At 35.5% G+C, this 23,639-nt stretch overlaps 1 protein-coding gene across 1 annotated transcript in view; it reads right to left on the bottom strand.

Annotated features, from left to right (window-relative positions):
• The window catches only part of CFAP47 (cilia and flagella associated protein 47), a gene marked incomplete at both ends in the record, with an annotated part of 261,624 nt that overhangs the window by 181,768 nt on the left and 56,217 nt on the right, over nucleotides 1–23,639 (bottom strand). Inside the window, 7 exons of the mRNA XM_084200984.1 lie at nucleotides 2,683–2,799; nucleotides 3,623–3,720; nucleotides 17,907–18,102; nucleotides 20,657–20,797; nucleotides 21,337–21,430; nucleotides 22,118–22,324; nucleotides 23,146–23,407. Of these exons, the coding sequence (XP_084057110.1) occupies nucleotides 2,683–2,799; nucleotides 3,623–3,720; nucleotides 17,907–18,102; nucleotides 20,657–20,797; nucleotides 21,337–21,430; nucleotides 22,118–22,324; nucleotides 23,146–23,407 (1,115 nt within the window). The remainder of the gene's footprint in view (nucleotides 1–2,682; nucleotides 2,800–3,622; nucleotides 3,721–17,906; nucleotides 18,103–20,656; nucleotides 20,798–21,336; nucleotides 21,431–22,117; nucleotides 22,325–23,145; nucleotides 23,408–23,639) is intronic.

Genomic DNA, 23,639 nt, shown 5'->3' with positions numbered 1-23,639 from the left:
CCATCACCACTGGTTGAAGATTCGAACTTTAGGATGCATTCACTATGCAAAGTAAAAAAGTTTTTTCTGTGCCAAAAGCTTTAAACCTGAATTCTGAAAAGTATCCTGAATTTTCCATTCATTTATCTCAGTGGCTATTAAATGTTAACCATTTTTTCAATTCTGCTGTGGTTTTACACCCCTACTTTTTACTCTTCCTGCATTTTCATTTAAGATAGAAAAGATGCCAGAGTAGATTATCTGTTGAAGATTTCTTCTGCCACCTACTTCTTTTAACCCATTTCCACTTAAATCAGAATTTATTCCCTCAGAAAATACAATTCTATCCTGTGATGAATTCATAAAACTCCATTTTTGCCATTTAACTACTTCTCTATGAGCTAAATTTTAAAAAAAAAGCATTTCTTTATAAGATTCATCAGAAAATTCAAAGTCAGTAAATATTATTTGCTTTAAAAATAGGTGGCAGCAAACAATAGCAATAATAATAAATTAATAATAATAAATAATCAAGTCTGACACACATTTCCTTTACTGACTATTCCCAGTCACTGCACCTTCTATCCTAATCTCTTTGTCACACACATTCCCTCCATGTTGCTGCTATCCATCATCCTATCTTCTAATAATTTATTTTAGGCTTTCAGCTGAATCTTCTTCAAATCAAAGTATTTTAAAACTTAAAAATATCAAACACAAATTAAAAACTCATAGAAAGCCACCACTAATACTCTAGGGTTGAATTGTAAGTCATGATCAGAAAGTGTAAACTATTTCCTGCCTAAGTACTCCATCTTAAATCTACACCTTAATCTTTAAAAGGATTTCAAAGCCTTGAACTCCATTAAAAGTGTCATTTAAACCCAAAGCTGAAGACTTGCAGACAGTTGAACTTCTTTATTATTACAGATTCTTAGATTTTTAGGTTAAAAAGACCAGTTTTTCCAGACTTAACACATCTCAGCTTGTGCTGTTAATTCACACAAATGTCCTGAGAGTTCAAAAGCAGTGAATGCCTGAGTCAAGAACTTTGCCAATGCTATTGGAACATTTTAACCTGCTAAATTTCAGACAAGATTATAAGAAAATTCTGAAATTAAAATATTTCAGCAAAAGGGTTCATGTATTTTCCCTTTTTTATTGCTGTATAACAAGACAGTTTGGAAGTTTCTACAGTAGCCTTAGAAAAGTATATGTGAATTTCAATAAATCTGTATAAAATGCACCCTTTGAACTAAAATTCAGACTTTGAAGATCCAAGATCTGTTCCTTTTTCTGGTACTGACTGACTGTGTATGTTTGTTGAAATTGTTAGTCTGCGCAGAAGTGGACTGTCCCATTTATTGTAGACCATTTATTCTTAAAACAGGTACATTAGTGAGAATATCCTAGAATTCTGCTTCCACATCTGAAGCGTTCAACACCCTTTTCATACTGACATCAAGCCTTTGCCTTGATGTGCAACTGCCTGTTTTTCTTAATAAAAGCTGAGGCAGAAGATGTTTTGAGGGTTATATCAGCATGCTTTGTTTTGAGGGTTATATCACCATTACTTTTTTGCTTCCTGTCAGTCACAAGTGTGGGAAGCTGTAAATTTTCCTTGTTTAGCCTGTTATAGCAAAGTCATTTCTAACAGAGTGATCTGTGTCAGGAAACAGTACGACAGCAGCTGATACAAATGGCAATAGCAGGGTTAATTTTTCTCTGTTATCATAACACAACCAAATGGAAAGGGGAAAAAAGGTTGTAATTGAGCATCATTTTATACTACTTTTTTTCACACAAATAAGCTCTACCTCTGATTCCTAATGCCATTAATTCCTTTGGGAAGTTTCCTCTTAAGATTTCAAATACTTTGTCTATTCTACTGCACCTTCTGCTCTTCCAGCCAGCCCAATATGCTCCCAGAGATGTAAATAACTCATAAAGGGACAGTTAAAGAAATGCAGACCTGGAGCAGGAGAAAACTGGGTTTGGGGACAACAAAAAGAACAAAGGAACGATATCTAACCTATGTAAGGTCACCATATATAGAAAATTTGGAGCTATGGAGATGCAAAGCATGTTTACTAAACATATAAAAGAGATCCCAAGCACATCCACGATGGAAGAAATTATCAACAATTATCAACATTGTATTCCTCCCCCAAAACAGGTCAACAGAAGCTGCTGGTTTCAAGTGAGTGCTACTCTCACCAGCATCCAAAGCTGGGGATAAATAAATTCTGCATGCACCAAACCTGGGACAGAACTCTCATGGGCCTTCATGGTTAGAGGCATGCCACTGTCACTAGACATTCATATAATTTTTTTCACCATTTATTTTTATGGTTAAGTGCATGATGTTTGTTCTTAAACATATTTTTCTAAATTGCCTTCCAATAGTAATAATGAATTCCATTTGAGTTTTCACTGTGTGATTTAGGATGCTAAAATCTGAACTGAATTAATTTGTGTTCAGATAGTTGTGCATGCGTGATTCTACAAAGCGAGGAATTATGGAAATTACTTCTAATTAAGTCTATTAATATGAAGCAGTATTTTGGTTTCCATCCTGAAACAAAACTGCTTCACTACAATCTCACCTTAATTGGATGTCCAACACTACTATACAAAAAACAAAATTAAAAAAAAAAAAAAAATATATATATATAAAAGAGGCGCTACTATAAAATCACCCACCTTTATGTCCAGATCCATATTGATAGTATGCAGAGCCTTGACAAGTATCAAGGCATTGTGCAGAAACTGTTCATGAGTTCCTGGATTAGTATACATCTTTATGAAGTGAGTGGGAATCTAGACAAGACAGAGAAATCAAGCTCATCCTTCTACTAGGAAAAATTACTGATTTTGTATTTTTGCTCATTCAACAATCAAAAAGATCTAAATTTTGAACTGAAATTTCCTGTTAAGAATAAACCCACTAAAAAAAAAAACAAAAAAACCCAAAAAAAAACCAAAAAACTGATACTGAAATAATCCCCCATGACTTGCTAAATGCTGGGGTGGGTTTTTTTTTTTTTTTCTTTTTAAAGATCCCATAGGCCAAGAGTTGCTGTTAGGGGAAGTTCCCTGTCCAAGCACCCATGAGCCACTGGCAGCCACCTGAGCCTGAGCTGGGACTGAAGGGCCCTTGCAGTGGGAGGCTGCAGCGAGTGATGGATGCCCTGCTTGACTCCCACCCTGACACTCTCAGACAGGGTTTCCTTACTGTCTCGACCCCAGAATTCCCACAGCAGAGTCTCAGACATCTGGATCCTTAAAATTATTTAATCTGAGTGCAAAAACAGAACACCTTGAGCTGGTGCCTCTAAGGAGGGATCCTGCACCAAGGAAACCCTGGGCTTTTCCACACCTCAGCCTGAGTGTGTCCAAGTCTGGGGTGTCCCTGCTGGATCCCCAGCTCCTGCCGTGTCCCAGGTGCCCAGACTTTTGTTGTGCAAAGGGTCAGTGCCAGGCCTCTCTCCTCAGGCTCCCAGCAGGCAGAGCTCCAGCTGCAGCTCCCACCGCAGCCACACCCCAGTGCCAGCCTTCAAGGCCCTCCTCAGCCTTGCAAAAACAAACACACTGACACTAATGAACTGCATAAAACTTGCACAATATTAAAAAACCTTCTTACCAAAAATGGACAATAACCTGCCATCTGTGCTGCCAATACCAGACCATCCAGAAGATCTTGGTCGAAATTCACTATCCATCTCATGGGTGGTATTCCACCTGATTAAAAGACAAAGCAAGATTCATAAGACTTTCTTCTCCCCAAGATGTCTATTTTGCTCTGGATAGATATGGTAACTATTTGAAATCACTGAATAGAGGAAATAACATAAGAAGGAAGCATCCATTCACATGCAGAATTTCACTGACATATTTCTATTTCAGAGCTGTTGTTTGAAATCTTGAAAAATCTCCCCTAGAATATTATAACTGTTATTCACTCTGCTGCAGCATGTAAGAGTATTCATCACAACAGAATAGAAAACAAATAATCTAAACTTAACCTCACAGATTAGCAGCCTAAGTATGTAAACTTTTTATTACTATGGGCCTAACATTAATAGTTCTACTGAACCTCATGAAAATATGCAGAAATCCTTGAAAGCTGAAATGCTTAACACACAAAAAGGAAAGGTTATTGATTTCCTTTAAGGTCGTATTGAATTGTTTGGCATAAATGCAATATAAATGAGAGCTAACAGCTCAATTGTTACAACACAAATCACCACTTCTACAACTGTTGTAAATCCTAATGCCTAAGAAGGGTAGGTATTTTGTTTTTATATTTCTAATGTTTCTTATAAAAATAAAACAAATTTTTAAAAACATTAAATGTAGTTCATTTATAATTGCTTATTTGAAGCAGCCATATCTTAAAATATTTAACACAGCATGTACACACCTTTACTGCCTCAGCTCCTAGCTCCCAAATTTAGGTAACACTTTGGATTTCAGCCCATGGCAAGGTTTTCAGATAGACTGGGATCAAGCTTTCTCATATGGGACAAATTGTACAGGTTTCATTTCACTATTACATTTAAATTAGTTCAACCCACAATAAATTCCTGTACCAGATCCTAAGCAAAATCTGTTATTATGCAGAAAAAGAGCAGACATTTATAGACCACAGCTGAGGTATCATCAAAAAACTTAAATATCTGTCACTTCCTATGAATTTGTAGATGTTTCAGCATACTCATACAGCTTTAGTGAGAAAAAAACAGGAGCAGATGCTGCACAGAGTTAAAAACAAAGGTCTTTAAATCCATCTGATCTTAACTCTGTGACACCAGTAATGATTTTAGTTTGCCACTGCTTCAGTGTGGTGATGTTTAGGCTTGGCCCAAAAACCCTTATTTTTTTTCTCTTCATGCTGTGAATCAATTTTGGCAATATTATTCTAAATATTCATTAAATATATGTTCATTAAATATATTTTGTAAAACAACCAACACTATTTAGGAAAGTATTTGCATGAATATTTCATTTTCTTTGTTTTCAAAACAAAATAGAACTTGCATTAAGCTCACTGTGTCAAAAACTATTTTTTTCTTATTGTTTAACTAAAAGAACTTTTTCAAGCAGAAAACTCAACTTTCATCTTGAAAACTCTATACTGGAAGGTACCAAACATAGAGGATATATAACTGACTGGATATAGAACATCTACCTGTTACTTATGACAGGAAGAGATTATAGTAATGTGAGCCTCAATATCCAAATTGTAACAGTATTCATTTTAACTGAGTTTAGACTTTGACTTTACAAATATTTACAGTAAGAGACATTTGTTTCATCCCATCTTCTTGGTAACCTGCTTGCAGTTATTTAAAAAATATTTAATGTAGTCACTGCAAAAAAAAAAAAACCTTTAAAAATAACAAGATATATTTTTGACAGCATACTTTCTTCCTAAAAAATTAGTCTTTCTAGCATAAATTCATCACTTTATTGATCATAGTGGGGACCTATAAAAATCAATAAACTGTCTTCTTTTCTTATTAATAGAGTTCAGACTCACTCTCAACACGTAATATCAGCATTTTTAAAAAATCAATATTTTCAAATTTTTATTTTTAACTTTTTAAGATTAACTATTTCTGCTTTATTAAGTCCAATATTGAGTTATTCTTCTGGTTAGTAATCTAGATTGATTTGCTGAGGGTGGCTGTGGAAATCCATTAAACTTATGCTTTGATCAAATAAAGCAACTTTATTTTTTATCCTACTTTATATTTTACTTTAAATATACTATTTGCTGGTTTTAGTCTTCTGGTTTAGAATATTACTTGAGCACACTTAAGCAGAATCACAGAACGGTTTGGGTTGGAAGGGACATTAAAAGATTGCCAAGCTCCAAACCCCTTCCATGGCCAGGGACACCAGAAAATGCACTTTTGTATTTTGTTGTGTCCTCACTAATCCTTGCTTTCATGCTGGTAGAATTGTTTGTGCCAACAAAGTAGCTGGGGAACAAAGCTGGCTTAAAAAGAAAGAGCAAAAAATTCATTTACTTTTTAATCTGGATCACTCAATCCAGTTTTGCCATGCAGCCACATAAATTTGCCAGTGGAAATGAAACATGGTGGGACTATTTTCTAAAACATCATTTATTGAACTATAGCTTTATAGTTGTGCAAATGGGTACATAAAGGAAAAAAAACATTAAGTAGAATATTTTCCCATCTTAGCTAATTAAATACTTCTATAAGCATTTTTGTTGTTTTTCAGTTAATCCTTCTACTATCAATCAACCTACTTAACTCAAAGGCTTGTGAATAAATTAGTCAGAAAACATAATGTATTTTTCCTAATTACATCAAATCTAGCAGAACATCTGCCAGCTAACCACTCTATAGTAATTAAGCTTTTAAATAGAATTAGTCAATTTTAGTAGATATAAACAATAGAAATCAGAATTATTACTCAGGATACCTCTAAGCATGTAAATATATTGAATTTCATTTGTACTGGCATTTCTTGCAAAAAAAAAAAATCAAGTGGAGCTTTAAGATCATGATTTTCATCCAATGTAATGATAAAAGCCTGGCCAAAAATTCTTTCAAAGATAAATGGTAACAGGTAGCAAATAACTATGGGACGGGGGCAGGGGGAGAGAAAATTGTCCAAACTTTCACTTCTGAATTGAGACAGATTCCTGCTACTTGCTAGCTGCATCCCAAAAGGGCTGGCTGCAAATTTTGATAACACCAAGACTGAAATGGCACATTCTAAATCTCCCATTAATGAACAGGATTGAGACAGAAGCCCCAATTAGGCAGATAATGAACTGTGCTCTGCATATAGACTAATGAGATTGGGAAAACTGGGGACTTGGAGTTATGAAAAGAAGAGGCAAAAAAGAAGCATTTCCAAAAAGAATCCATGGTCTTGATGAGATAACAGGGGACTGGAAAGAAGGTGAAAAAAATCATAACTGAAGGAAAGATTTTGGAAGTGGGAGAAGGTTCTGAAGATCAGAGAGGTGCATAGAGAGAAATGCCACAGGATGCCCGGGATTTTGAACAGCCATGGGATTGGTGTCTGTGAGCAGCAGCACAGCAGGAATTGACTTTCCCCTGATGTTCCTGGAACAGAGGGAATGTGAACTGAGTGCTGTGGGAAGCAACTGGATGTGTGAAATTATCAAACAGGGCAAGAGCTGGTTCTACAACAAACCCAGGATCGTGACCACCACAGGGTGTTTTGTACTCTGTCTTGCCCACCATAAGAGGTGAAAATACTTGGTAAAAGAAAATAACTCATCAGGGTTTGCTTGGAGTGGATGCCAAACACTTGTTATGGTTACAGAAACCTAAAACTGTACTACAAAAGGCCTCTGCAAGGGAGCTGAAATGGGAGTGGCTCTGTTTCACTCCTTGATTCCACTCAGCACTTAAAGTAGCATGCAGTCAATTCAGTGATTTGAGACCAACTTAACTCTTGAATGCATTTGCTTTTAATAGGTTTGTTGGGGCTTTTTTTTTTTTTAACATGTACTGGTATCATGTTGCATGTACCAACCAAGAGTAACAGCATTGTCTCCATCATTGTTGCGGTAGGTTAAGCCAACTCCTGAAGACACACTGCTTGCTTCATTCATGAAGCATGTCTACAAAGAAGCAGCAGAGTTTTGCCATGCCACTCTAATTATTCACCACTTTTTAAATATTTCTTTCAAATTAAGTCCAGATTCATTGAGTTTTTTAAAACTTGATGTTCTTACCCTGATTAATCAATAGAAAGTCTACAAGGTTTTCCAATGTTTTTTTTGTCCTTATTCTATTTTTCACAAAAAAAAAAAAAAGAAACCACACAAAAAAAAAACCCCACAGCTACCAAAATTACCAAAATTAAGTATTTTTTTAATATTTATTATTATATTTGAAGCCTCAACATTTTTTGTGGGATCTGAAAACTATTTTCCATGCTGAGAAAATCAAGGGAATACCTACAGCAATTCTACACAAAAATAACAAGCCACTTATTTGTTGTCAGAATACCAAGCAACTGTTACCATAAGCTCCTCTAGGTCATTTTTTCTTATTTCTTTGATATGTAAATGATACAACAGGCCAAGGAAAAATATTACACATTTTAACTTCAGTAAAATTTTGATTACATTCTTTGTCATAGAAAAGCAAGGAAAATGTATTCTAGGAAAAAGGTCCCATAAAGTGAAGCACAAACTTCACTGAAAAACAGTAAGCTAACTGCTATCAGCTGTCCACAACAAAAATCCTAGATCATGTACTTTCCAATATTTTCATATGCAATTTTTGAAAACTGCACAAAATTATCTTACTCCCATCTGGAGATAAAATAAAACAGATTAAAGAATTGGCTTTGGGAAGAAAAATTGTTTGCAATATTCATGAGGAAAGGACTATAATTTAAGTTCTTGAACAACTGGAGTAATGATCTGAAACAAATGGGATGAAATCCAATAATGATGTTTGCAGTATACTACAATTAATAAAGAATAATTCATTACACAAGTGCTAGATGGAAAATTGGATAGAGAGAACTTCTGCAGAAAAGAACTTCTGGAGAAAAGAGTGAATCCAATACTGTGGCAGGAAAAGCAAATACTGTGTTAGCATGCATTAACAGGAGAGTTGCATCTTAGGCACACACACTGATCTTTTCACTTGTGTTCATTTCCAGTAAAGTCTCACCTGGTACAGAAACCAGCAATGGCACCTAACTTCAGGAGAAGGAGCAACCAAAAGAGTGTACAACAAAAAACTCTGAGTACGCTGAAAGTCTGAAAAAATGGAAATGTTTCGCCAAGAAGGGGGAAAGAGAAACCGGAGGAGAAAGTAACAATCTGCAACTGTATGAAGTTAATAGAAAAGCAAAGATTCATTACACATCATATTTTAAAAGAGGAAGAATGGACTTAAACCCAAAATTTCCCATGCTAGAGTTCATGTTAGACAATAGGAAACTCCTTCAAATGGAAATGAGTGGGAAATTCTGGCAGATGTTGCCTTAAGTGGATTGTGGAATCTGCTTTTTCAGAGATTTTTATAACAGCAAATATTTAGTACACTAAAGGTATATTCAGATTAGTCTTTATACATGAGAATAAAGCAGATTATTTCTCGTCTCATTTTCAATTTCTGGGATTTATTATAGGTTCTTTTTAAGTTTCACTTTTTTTAACTGATCCATCATCTGGATAGGCAGAAATATGACATATTGGAATTATCTGGATAAGAATAACCTGTGTCACCACTGTGATAATGCATGGTGTAAAAACTGGCTTAATACCAAGGATTAAAATATTTAAAGGATCAAATTTTTGTTGAATCTACTAAGTTTAAAAACTATTTTATATAAAAAGTAAGAAATAGAATAAATCTTTAAATAAAGTACTGTATTTCTTGTGAAGCTTGTTCTTCTGTTTTCACAAATAATAAAAATTTAAATTCTTGCAATCACTTGAAAAATCTTTATATCTAAAGAGGCACAAGAAATACCAATGATAAATCTTCTGTTACACTGCCACAAGCAAAATTTTCAAATTCTGAGTTACTGAAAAAGAGGAAAAAATACACAGAGCTAAGCTACTATATATAAGAATTTTCAAATAAACCAAATAAATTCTCACAAAAATCTTGAAACTGATGGTCCTTTGTGATTAAAGGCATGAAACAGGGCTTTATAAAAAAAGGAGTAAATTAGACTATGTTACTAAGAGTAGCAATGGAATGGTGCTATGTCAGCAGTCTGTATAAGGAGGCAGGACACCAAGAGTAGGAACAAGATGTTGTTAAATAGCTTAGTGGAATACACAAATTTGTCAGCAAAAGAAGAACCAAGTCACAGTATTAAGCAGCAAACTAAAAACACTCAAAGTATTTTACACAGAATTGAGATTTTACATTTACTTACTGCTTCAGAATACCATGATACTACAAGTCTGCATAGGCTGAAAATACAATTAAATTCACAGAATGGAAATCTAGTACAGCATCACAGGAGTGCCACCTCCACCTGAAGGAGTCCTGAATTTCAAAGCAGGAAGTCTCAGAGTATGCATAAAGCATTTCTGTACATATGCAGTGTTCCTCATCTCTAAGCAACTTCTTTTGAAGGTACAATACTGAGCTACATCGACTTTTAATATATCACAGTACATCCTTTCAGGGTAAACTAGGGCAATAATAATGGTTCACATTATTATACAGCAAATTCTTACTCTGAAATCTGAAAATCTCTGGAGGTGGAACTAATCTATAGCTACAATAATACCTATAGTCCTGTTTCAGTAGCTTAAACCTGGCACTGAATAATACAAACATTTACAGAAGAAATATGTAGCAATAACCTTTCCTGCACATGCTAACATTAGAACCAGAACAAGCTTTGAAATGATAGTACTGAAGTGTTCAATCCCAGAGCATAAGAAAGATGAGATGAAATATGCCTTTGAATAATTTTTGAAAAGTCTATTTATTACTTAAAACTAAAGATTAAGAGATTGATAACTTATCTGCCTTCAGAACATATAGTATGTGTAGCTACATTTATCTTAACATAGCAAACAAGTTAATTTTATTTATTAGAGATGTAAGAAAAAATTTTATTAGAGATGAAAGAAAAATTACAGTTCCTGCTTCAGGCAGGATGCAGGATACAACTCTTGCTCATCAAAACTGATAATTATTCATCTAAGAACGCTTGAAATATCACTGACAGATCAAATTAATACCCCTGTCAATTCACAATTCTAAGCAGAAAAGTTCAAGAAGCACCACATGGGGCAGTAACAGAAAAACAGAGATGCTGGGGATATGTCTCATTTATTCCCATCTGTTGCAGAACACTTTTACCCTGAGGCATGCACATTCATCTTTCTGCTCCTAAAAATAATTTCCTGTAGTCTTTCTATGCAGTTTTGTTTTATTTTCACTGATTCTTATCCTAAACAATATCTTCAGTTGACAAATTTCTGAGGGTTTTTGTAGCACATAAGACCAGCATTACTTTATATCAGTCTCCATTTCTTTGGCCTTCAAAAGAAAACTTCCCCCACCAAGGTGAGGAAGCCCCACAAGCCCATGTGGCCCCCCCAGGACCCTGAACAGCCCAACAGCTGGACCACTTCTGGAACCAGGGCTGGTGACTTCTTGCTTTCCCTCATTCATTTCTTTTTTTCTCTCTTTCTTTTCATCTCACCTCTTTCTCCAAAACCCACTGCCACATCCTTACAAAGTAGTTCAGGGACTAACACATCAACTTCCATGCCAAGTGTGTGATTTACTACTAAAACTTTGTGAGTTTTTGCAGCCCCTGACTTTTCTTTCCTTTCAGTCATGAGTATTTCTGAATCTTGGGTGCTCCTTTCACTTTAAGGGTGGGACCTCACACCACGGCATTTCACTTAGACATCATTTAGATTTAAAATGCTAGATTTAAAAAGACTGGCTTCACAATGATTACTATACTACCTTTGATTTTTTTTTAGTAAACCAAAAGTTAAATACTGCTTTCCATGAAATTTATTGTTTGATACTTAAAATAAATTAACAGAATTATTCTCAAACTTCACAGGCTGAAACATGTTTTCTCCTCAAAAAATATCTCATGTTGTATTAATAAATCCTCAGCTATACCACACTCAATATATATATTTCCCATGCATTGCAGAAGTAGCATTAATTATACAAATAATCAGAATGCATATTTATTCCAATTAACATACAACACTGCCAAGTTCCCTGTTTGGCTAAAGGCAGAATTGCTGTTTAGACATTTCACAGTGTATTGCAAGTAAGTAAAATTTCTTTCTAAGCATTTGTCTCTTTTTCTCTCTAAGCATTATTTCTCATTAGAAAATTATGGTTTTGAGGACCAGCATATATTTATATACATATATGCATTTCTTCATATAAATATACATGTCTACAAACACACATAGGTATGTATATACATGCTAATATGTACACACAAACATGTAAAAAATATACATAGGCCTAAGAGTTTAGGCTTTAGTTTCTTTTTTTAAGATCTTTTTGACAGGTTTTGAAATATGAACTCTTTGAATGTTTTCGATATACAATTCCAAGGATTACCCTTCTTCATACTTTTATTTCCCCGAAGCTGCATAATGCCAGACAGTATAAACAGTACAAAATAATTTTTATACTACACAAAAATCTAAAAAGTTAAATGAAACATTAAGTTCTGCTTACTTCTCAATGGCATGTGGACTTCAAACTCAGAAAATATTTATTTTTCTCTTTTTTGTTAAATAAAAATCTGATATGATCTTGTGAGTTTTTCAGGTATAGGAAACAACCATGGAGTGCTCAAATCAACAAAGAAAGGCAAGCAGGACTGAAAAGCCTATTTACTGGACTCCATATTTACATCTTATGTTTCATTCTCATGTTATGCTGTGCAGATCAAGAAATACAGCACAGAAAAATGGTTTAAAACTTTGTAATTTATATTTCAGGAAATATTTTCCAGGATTATCACTCATGAACAATGTTCTCTTTTTCCCTTTGTTTCAAGTCAGACTTTTTATAATCATGATAGCAGTTCATTAGATTCTCTTTTCTTCTTCAATTCAGCCGTTTATTAAGTGTGTAAAAAGTAAGATTCATTATTTTGGAAAATACTGTTTTGCAGTGATTCTAAATGAAAAAAAAATTACATTAAATTAAACGTGATTCTTCCCTTCCACTCTGCAAAGTGTGGCAGTATTCTTTAACTCTAGTTTCTCAATTTTCTCTGAGAACTATTAAATTGAGAAGCAAAAATCAATGGACTCCCAAAATATCCTTCCTATAACTGGGGAAAGGAAGGAAAGAGGACAGAGGAGAGGACAAAGAACAAAGAAAAATTCATGAAAACTTAAGAAATAAAAAAATATACTACTGAATTCCTATGTCAGAAACAACCTTAAATAATAAAAGTTCTCCAAAATCAGTTTTAAAACAATCATTCCATTTAACTCTCGTACAATTTTTTGAAGATCTGTAATCACACACTAAAATATCTCCTCCCCTAACATTTTAACTCAGATGTCATACTGAATTGATATCAAAATTAGAAAATAGAAAAATTAAAATCACAAAACCCCCAAGCTCACTAACAGTGAAGTGAATAAAATGCATAAAACCCAAAACTTTTCTAACTGGAAGTAAGACTCTTTGAAGATGCCACTATGCCTAAGATTGCCAGACATACCTATGTTGGCAATGGATTAGAATTTCTCTTCCCTCTTTAACAGATTTTCCCATTAAGTGAAGATGTACCTGCTTTGGGGATGGCACATGAATCTGAGAGATAGATTGACTCTTCAGGTATTGCTGATATTTACTGGCTGTCATCTTCTCTAACAATTTTATATTAAATATAGAATTATCTATTCTTTTCAAAACCTTCCTGGAACAAACCGAAGAAAATTCCCTATTTCCAAAAACATAATTTATCTTTTTTACCTCAGGAAGAGTCATAGTTAATAAGGAAGAGACATACAGCTCCTCAGGAGACAATTTAATTCACCAATCTGCAAGATTTTCTACCATTTAGGGACTACAGGATTTGAATTACAATATCCCAATGCTCTAGCAACTCTTCAAGGGTTTTTCATGTTACTTTTTCTTGTTATTAGCAGTTAGTCTTTCAGAGAGAAATGTTGAAAAGAAACATGAAGATAAGGAACATTAGAAGGTAAACTGAAAATTTATTAAACTCAAGTAATTAAAAAAATTAATTATTTCTCTGTTATCATTATTATTGTTCATATAATGCCTTAAGTGGGTACTGAATCTTATATTTCATGCCTAATTATAGTCTCAGCATAACAGACAGCTGCATTTCACAGTTTTATGGCATTTGGACTCAAGTTTCAACCTTGCTTTCCAGTTTGTGGTCAATAGGACATGGTACAAAGCCTGCCCTTCCAAAACACATGCCAAGATGCTTTTAAAACATTTATTTTTCAGTAGCAGTAAGGAGAGACGATGAGGAGACACTAATCTCCTCACTAATGTTCTCTATAAGCTATTAAGATCTGAATTCTTGCAAGAGGAGAGTTCTGATGAATGGCATAGTTATCTCCAGCTTCAGAAGAGTGTAATAAAGATGAATATTTGAAACCTCTCTGCACTGCAGTAGCTTAGGCTTTTCTCACTGTCACATTTCACTTTAAGGAGCTTAGATATCAAAGGAAAGACTGAGAAATGTGGGCTGGATAGATCTTCATTTATTTCGAGGGAATTGATCACCCACAGACTGTTTTGAGCTGAAAACAGCAGGTCAATACATTATGCTAGTCAGGGCTAAGTATTCAAAGCAGAGTGTTTGGATGGTAATATTCAGGAACATAAGTGTTAAGCAAGAAGTGGTAATTGCTCTCTGATCTACAATGTAGTAAGAATTGGGAAAAAACCCCAAAAACTAGTCCTTCTCTTAAAATTAGCAAATAATAACAACCAAAATTCAAAACTGAAGATATTTGAGACTTTCTGCTGAGATGCATGAACACTTAATATACTGTGACATTTTTCCTTATGACACTTAATTTCCTCTGGAAAAGCCTGCTTAAACACTTAGTTTAAAGGTAACATAAATTAACATGTCAAAACATCTGAGTATAAATTTAAAGATTGATCTTAGCATCATAAAACTTAAAGGACCAAAAGTATATCAGATTATTAAATCTGCAAAGGTATATAAGCCCTTCTCTAGTAAATGATCTTAAGAAGCAAATTCAGACTAATGACCCCTGGGGTCATTACTGGTCACCAGACTCCAGCCAGACTTTGTGCCACTGACCATAACCCTTTAAGCCTGGCAGTTCAGCCTAATTTCAGTCCACCTCCTTGGCTCTTAACTGGCCTGTACTTCACCAGTTTGATTTTGAGGATGTTACAGGGGGCTGTTGAAAGCCTTGCCAAAACTGAGATTAACAACATCCATGCTCTCCTCCATCCACTGAGCTGGCCATGTCATCATGGAAGGCAAGCAGGTTCATCCAGCATGATTTTCCCTTTGGAAATTCATGGCAACTACTCACAAAAATATTCCTGTACTCTGCATGCTCGGTAATGTTTGCACAGATTATTTACTCCATCAGCATCCCAAGAGACAAGATGAGGGTGACTGGCTTTGAAGCTTCCTGGATTCTCTTTCCAGAAAGGAATAACATCTTTCCCAAACTTCCCCCCTCAGATTGTCCTGACCTTTCCAAGGCTGTTGAATGTGACCTTGTAATGACATTGGCCCCTCAGCACTTGGTGAACCCCACTGGGTCCCCTGGGCTTGTGTTTGTCCAGGGGCTCCCCAGTCTGATCCTCCTCCACCAAGGCTAAATCTTCCTTGTTCCAGACTTTCCCATCCATCTCAAAGGCCTGGGATTGCTCAGTGCTCCATCTTAAACCACAGAGACCAAGGTAAAAAAGAAGGCATTGAGTCCCTCAAGTCTTTTCCGTGTTCTTTGCCTTCAGATTCTTTGCCTCATTTGGAAGAAAGAACAGCACAGTAGCAGAAACCTATTCGTTCTGAGGCAACAAAAGCCAAACTGGCTAGGGGAAAGTGAAGGTTAAACAAAGGATTCAAAGAGATATTGAGGCAGGTCATCTCTGAAACAAAACTGTGTCAGATTGCACAACTAGATGCTTTCATAATGCAAAGGCATAACAGTAAGACTATGAATTGCACAATTTTTCAGAATTTTCTCTCTTTATTTTGGATTATTAGATCTTTCCCAATGCTCATTTATGCAGTTTGGGGAGAGAAATGGAAACAGAAGCAAAAGAAAAGGGCATGCTTATGTGCATATATCAAGTTATTTTTGTGTGCTCTACAGAAAATACAGAGAATACAGAACTCATGAATCAAAAAACCTATAAAGAAGTTGATATAGCAAGGCAGTATCTGTAACTTCCCATATGGAGGAAGTATATATAAACTTTGCCTTTTCATTCCAATCTTGCACCTCTCTAACAGCAGAAAAGTGTAATTAAGTGAAATTGTAGGTAGGAACTGTAATGCAGATAAATGTCCCATGGCAGTAACCACAGAATTCATCTTCTCCTGTGACCCAGAGTCAAAGCTACAGTCAGATTTGCACTAATTAATATATCAACCTAATGAGCTATCTGTACTAACAGCATGATTTGGCAGAAGTTATTATTATTTTCTGAGAACACCAATATTGTAATTAAATTGTTCTTCTTTGGTGCCAATTTTGAGGAGCCTTTAGAACTAAATAATTGTAAAAAATACCCTACTTTACAATTGCTGATAACTATATGATGACTAATTAAAAACAGGTTGCTCATTTTTACATTATAATTCATTACCTCCTCTTAGGCAACTAAAATAGCACTTTCAATAATTGGCTCCTTCAGTTCATCCTTACTATATATTCCACTTGGACATCTGCAGCTTTTTTTGTCTGGTAATATCCACTAGATCTGCACTTTAGAATTCAGATTCACTCCTTAGAGACTATAACACAATTAAGTTTCATGTTAAATAAGATGTATTTTGGCACTCAGATTCTCCCCACTGAGCTCCCACAGACCAGAACAAGGCCAGCCACACCTCAACACCCACGTATTATTGGAGCCTGCAATCCAGAGAAAATTTGGGGATGAGGAATTTATCCATGCAGCATTTACAGTGAGCCACAGCCCTGGCCAGGCAGAGCCATTCTCTCTACAAGTTGTCATCTACACACAGCAGCTCAGAAAAGCCCAGCAGAGCAGTGCTGGCAGCTGTAAGAAAGCTCCATTAAAGCAGGCACAGATAATAAAAAATAATATATTGCAAATACACCCAGGGCATGTTCTTTAGCTAGGGAGCTCCCTGAGTTAATCATAAGACCAGACCCAGACTATGTTAAAAGAGCTCGTTTCTGTTCTATGCAGGAGGTACAGACTAACACTTCAATCTTACCAGCAGAATTATTCAACATATTTGAGAATAGCCTATACAATTTGCTTCTTCACAGTAAAATGAGAAAAGCAAAGGGATAGTCAAAGCATTTGCAAAACAGAGATTCTGCCCAAACCGGACTTATGGAAGATGACAACCAAATAGATTATCCATAATTGAGAGAGGTCAAAAATCACTTGAGGCATAAAATGACACTAGAAAATTTTTTCCACATGTGGCTTAGGAGCCATTCTGGAAGCCATCCCTGCTTATCCCCAGACTGGCCTTTCTTGGTGTTCACCACACACCCAAAATTACTGCTGAAAAAGAAAATTAAGTTAGGATCAAAAAGTAAAAGGAAAGAAAGAAAATAGAAACAATAATTACTAGTGGTTGAACAGTTTATCAGATTTGAATACCAGAACTGCCTAGATCAGTCTTAAAAGGAAAGGGTAATTTTATCATAGCCTTAGTCCAGCAACCATGAGAGTCAACCTGCTCTTGCAAGCAGGACAGGATTTGTAATCAGAACCGTGGTCTCTACTGCCTTCCCAAATGTCATTGAAAAAAGGACATACAAAAATATTCTAAAAACTCTGAAATATTCAAAAATACGCAAAAAACTCTTAGCTAGCTCTAAACTTGTCACATAAGCACACATAGTAACACCTGTGTCTGACTATAAAAAGGAATATGAAGACAAAGAAATTACTGCTAGCACTTCCTGACATTAATGGAAAGAAAAAAAGTGAGAAGGTTCACATCACCCTTTATGCCTAGTTAAAAACTGTAACACAGAGAGTATCATGAACAGTGCTAATCAAAAGATGCTGATCTTGGAACACATAAACACAAGGAAAGGAAATAAATATGGGTAGGAAATAACTTATACCAAAAAATACTTGCAGTGGCAAGTTGTCACACTATCTCTATGAGTAACAATTGCAAAAGTCTACAAAAGGAGTATTAGAAGAAAGAATATAGTGAAAGAGTTATCTCACCTCTTTGACTATCTTTCCACACAATTTTTCGATTTTTCTCATAATTTTTATTCAACCAGATGAGGATGGTTCGTTCGTATCGAGAATATATATTACTGGATAAAGGTTCTGATTTTATTCCTGGCATGTTCTGCAAGCTTTCCAAGCTCAAGGGGTCAGGAATCATACGGGAAGAAATGCGTGGAAGAACAAACACCTGAAATGATAAAAAATGTTTTAAAGCATGAACTGTAAAAATAATTTCAAGCTGACAGATAAAGAAAAAAACAAACACTTCAAACTCAAAGGTTTTTCTAATTTAGGGAAGGTTTAGGAGATTGTACATTAGCACCCACATAACCACTACACAGGATGGTGAATGGTCTCAAGGGCAAGACAAACAAGAAGCTGCTGAGATCACTTGGTTTGTTCAGTTTGGAGAAGGCTGAAGAATGACCTCACCACAGTCTACAAAATCTTCAAGGAGGGCAGAGGAGAAGAAGGTGCTTATCTTCTCTCTCTGATGATCAGCAATATGGACTCAAGGAAATGGAATGAAGCTGCAACAGGCCCAAGTTTAGATCTTAGGAAAAGGTTCTGCACTCAGTGGGTGGTTGGTCACTGGACCTGGGAAGTGGTCATGGCACCAGCTCAGCCAGAGTTCAGGGAGCATCTGGAGAATGCTCTTAGTCATATGGTTTAGCTGAGGTAGTCCTGTGAGGAGCTGGCAATTGGAATCAATGCTCCTTATGGGTCCCTTCCCATTTGAGATATTCTCTGAGTCTAAATATCTTTTGTTTTCAACTTTTCTCCAAGTTTTGCTGAGCCCTGTGATAACACTAGGTCATCTGTATTCCAAGGATTACTGTGCATATTCTACCCAAAGCTCTAATTGATGAACTACTTACACTGGTGTCCAGCACAATCTATAGAACACTCAAATTGCATCTTTCATGACCCAGCCGCTTATTTAGATCCAAATTACACTGATTGTTTCTCCTGAAAAGATTCACATTACAGGTCTAAAATAAAATTCAGGGAAGAATTGGTTTCCTGGGCTGCAAGTGCACATGGGGGGGGCTCATGTCCAGCCTCTCATCCACCAGCACCTCCAAGTCCTTCTCGACAGAGCTGCTCATGATCTGTTCATCCCCCACCCTGGATTGATACTGGAGATTTCCTCAACCTGACTGATATAAAACCTGATTGAATCAAGGTATTTCAAGCTACCTATTTTTTAGGATTTCATCTCATCAGGAAAAAAAAATTAAAACCCAAACAACAAAACACACATATACTATTAATTTTGGTGGGGTTTTGCTTTGTGCTAGTCTGTCATGTACCTATGAATACTACAGCAAATTGAAAGAACAGCAAAGTGACCTGCTTTCTGGTAACTATGATTGCATTTTTCTAAACCCATGTTCCCATGTGTCCTTAAGTCATCTGTCTTAGCCCATGTACACATACAGTTTCATCTCTACTTTTTATTGTGCTTTCCCAATCAATAATCACATAGTAAGAGAACAGTTGAGGTTGGAAGGTGGCTCTGGAGATTGCCTGGTCCAAACTTTCTGCTCCATGAACAATCGGAGTGCTTTTCCAGGATTGCATTCCACTGGGCTTTGGATATTTCCAAGGACAGTAAGTCCACAACTCCCTCAAGCCATTCTAATCCATTCTAATCCATTCTAATGTGTGACCACTCTGACAGGAAAAAAGTTTCTTAACTTAAAAGGCATTTCCTACATCTCAGTTTGTGCCTGGTGCCTTTTTCCATGCCACAAGGCACAACTGAGGAGTCTGGAGCTGTCCTCTTTACAACCAACCTCCCCTCAGGTACTGAAACACATTTCTTAGATACACCCCTCCACCTGAGCCTTCTCTTCTGGCTGGACAGTCTCAGCTCTTTCAGTCTCTCCCTAAATGACAGATGCTCCAGTCTCTTAAATCATCTGTGGGATCCTTCACTGAAGTCACACCCCAGTACATCCATGTCTGACTTGTACTGGGAAGCCCAAATATTAGCTGTATTTTTAATCTATACTCCATCCCTTTGAACAGAAATAAATAATATTTTCTCTTAGGCACATAAATGTAATGATCATTGATGAGCACATAAGCTTTACTTTGGACAACACGGAACCCAAGATTTTTATTTAACATCAGTAAAAATAAAATTGAACAAAATTTGAGACACTTATACTGACCAAGATGATTATATTTTAAAAGGAATAGTTATTATAAAAATTGCTTAGCTGTTTAAAAATTCCATTCAAATGTAAGGTAATGATTGCTACAGTTAGACATCTAGGCAATTCTGTCCAGTGAAAAGTCTAAGCAAGGTAACGCAAAAGCATGAAAGAGTTTTCTTTACTTGCACTAATATTTATATAGTGCATTTTTATATTTATATATTTATATTTATATATTTAATTCTAATTTATAATTTATATATTTATAATTTATACATTTAATTCAAATTTATATTCATATATTTAATTCTACAAAATGCTGACTGTTCTAATATAACATTTCCTAGTTGGAATATATTAACACACTTATAAGGTTTTAAAGAAAATTAAAATATTCTCACTCACTCTTTTTTCCTTCTCTAATAACAAGAAATAAAACAGTTACAAGTATTTAGTTTTAAAGATGTGTTTGGAAAAAAATAAACCTCCAGCATACCACAGATCTAGATCTTTTTCAAAATAAAGCTTTTAGTCATCAGTTCCCCAGAATATGGCAGTAATATATCTGCAATTTACCTTGTACATCTGCAGCAGCACATCTGTCCAAGCTCGTTTGCTCATTGTCTCAAACGTTCTGTTCTCCAGAACAAAAATACGCTTGCTACTTAACTTGCCTGAGCTTCTCATGCTTCCCCTCCTCGCTTCAGGTACAAAACACTTGAGATAAAAGGATGGGAACTTTTTTCAATATTCATTTCACCAGTTTGGATAGGAAATTCACAAGAGGACAATAATGAATCAATGACATAAATGGGTGATAACATCTACTACAGTACAATAGTGACCAAAATTAGAAACATCGGCAGTTTGCTGCTATCTCAGGAACAAGAACCATAATAAAGAATTGACAGGAGTTGAAAGCAGCAATCAGAAAACAGGGAAAACACACGAAATACTAAAGATGGTAAAATCTGTATGATAATCAGATCTCTACTTTAAAACATATCTGTTGGACATAAATATCAGGTATTAACAGTATCAGAAGAAATTGGAAATAAACAGGGAGACCAATGTAAATGTTGGAGTCAGCTAAAATTCCTACTTACCCTCACACATGTTCTTAGAGTTACGCAATTCTGAACAGTCACCACAGTAAGAACACTCACGGCCCACCAAGAACTTCTACTAGTATCCAAAGGACTGAAACTGAGCACGTGGGCTTTGTTGAAAGGAGAAAAAACACCAAACCTACCTACCCTCTGTCCAGTATTCACTTCAGTCCATAGCTTGTAATCTTCTGGTGCAAGCAGAAATTCTGGCATAACATGAGGAAGATGTGCTCCTTTCCTTCTGAAATTACAAAGCAGGAAAAGTTAATAGGAAACATAGTTAAGAGAAATCAAATTTTTTCCAGTTGTTTTATCTTTCTGCAAAATCCTCTATCTGAATAGCCTCTGTTGTAGTGATCCAGCTCCATTAATTGCTGAGATGATCTTCATGGGTAGAAACTCATGTTCAATTTCTATGGCTACAACTACACACTTAAAGAACATACAGCTCTGGACAGATTGGCTTCTTTTTTGAGCATTGCTCCTCCAGGAAGGATTTATTTTCACACAAAACATCAAAACAAATACTATCCATTACCATGTAAAAGCCAAATGAGTCATCAGGTTCCACCAAGAGCTTCAGTGGAATGGCAAGATTATGAATGAAAAACTTGATCTGACTGTCCACTGAGCCTGTCTAACAAGAAAAGCTACAAGTCATCTTTTGCAGTTAAGGAAGCAGAGTTCCTGTAGAATTCCTGTGTTGGATATAGCCCTACCAAAGGACACTTTGATTAGTGCAAACTGCAGATAACCTTGGCAAAAATAAATTAAAGGTAATAATACCTACATCTTATCTCAGAAAAATGATAAAGGAAACCCTAAACTCACTGTATACCATCCAGTTAGAACTAGGCTTGAAGAAGGGTAATTTTAAAAATTGGAAAGAAAAGGTCACACATGGATATCTCATCATACTTGTACTTACTTAAGGAAGGAGAGCAATTCAGAATGCTGCCAGTGGAGTTGGAACATTCTTTCTACTGGGTCAGGGGACAATGTCTGGCTTGCTGCAATGCCTGGTATTGATTGTCCATTCAGATGCAATAACATTTCATAAAAACCCTTATCTTTGTCAACCCTTCGTTTAAAATTCTTTTCTTGCACAACAGTTAGCTGGACTATACACACATCACTAGGAGAGAAAAATTTTTGATATTATATTGATACAATTTGATATTATTCTTCTAAATGCACAAAATGAGCAACAATTACATGTATCACAAGGCTAATTTAAGAAACCATGAATTAAAAACATCAGCAAGGAGGGTTGAAAATTACAGGACTTTTCTATCTTTACAGAACTTTCATGATAAAGTAAGGATTTTGAACAGCATGGAATATTTATACCTCCATAAATCAAAGCTTTCTGCCAAACATAATTTGGATTTTTAGCATGTGTTTAAATGTCTATGTGAGTGTTTCCCAGCAGAGTGGCTTCTTCACTATTTAGAACCAAGCTAGATAAAATCAAATAAGCGAGGCCACCACAACTGATATATTTCCAGGGTGCTTGCAGGACTCTTGATTATAAAATATTATTAATATATTATTAATATTATTTGTCATTTGTTTCTTGATCTTTAGATTTGGAGGGGGGGGGGGGAGACATTGTTAAAGAACCTACTTATGCCACCAAAAAAGTGACAAGGGCTAGAACTATTTTCAACCTCAGAGGAGAATCAATTTCAGTTAAGAAGGTGACATGCAGTTTGAACTGCATATTTAACACACACTGCGTTATGATACGCAGTATCTTAGTTGAAAATGTATTTTAGAAAGTAAAAACTAACATCTGGATGACATTTTCATATAAGCACCATATAGAAGCTACAGTTTTGATAGAAAACTGTGCATTAGAGTGTGTTTCTGTTCCTTAGATCATACCCAAACCCCTTCAGTAGATCTGTTGGGCTGTTATGAGACAGGAGTTAGCTCTAAGCAGGGGTCAATTACCTTCTCAGTGAATAAGGTATGGAAATGGGATTCTGTCCCTTAGGCCAGCCAAAGAGTGTGAACCAACTCTTGACAGCATTTCGGGTCTTTTGAAAGAAGATGTACTCCTTCTTATCTTCACCAGGCAAAAATGATAATGCAAGCTTATCTCCTTTCCCATCACTTTCACTGACAGTTTTATTGTCAGTTTTATTCTCTTTATGTTCTTTTTCATTCTCTTCACTTTCAAATGCATCACTCTCACTTTGATTATTGGTACTCTCTGAATGATACACACAAAATAAAACATCCAGAAAGATTTATTATTTCCCCATTTTTGTCTAGTACAAAAATATTCAACACAGAATTGTTTACAAAGAAAAAAAACTGCCAGACAACAAATTATCAACTTACTTTAGGAAAAAACAATTTACATTACATTTATACATCTTAGGAATAAAACAAATTATATATTGAAATTTAATTTCACTTTCAAAAAAAGCATTACTCAACCA

Source organism: Fringilla coelebs (genome assembly GCF_963513975.1).
Source record: "Fringilla coelebs genome assembly, chromosome: 2".
Lineage (NCBI taxonomy): Eukaryota > Metazoa > Chordata > Aves > Passeriformes > Fringillidae > Fringilla > Fringilla coelebs.
The sequence above is the reverse complement of the archived record's forward strand: the minus strand, read 5'-3'. Positions and strand labels throughout refer to the sequence as shown.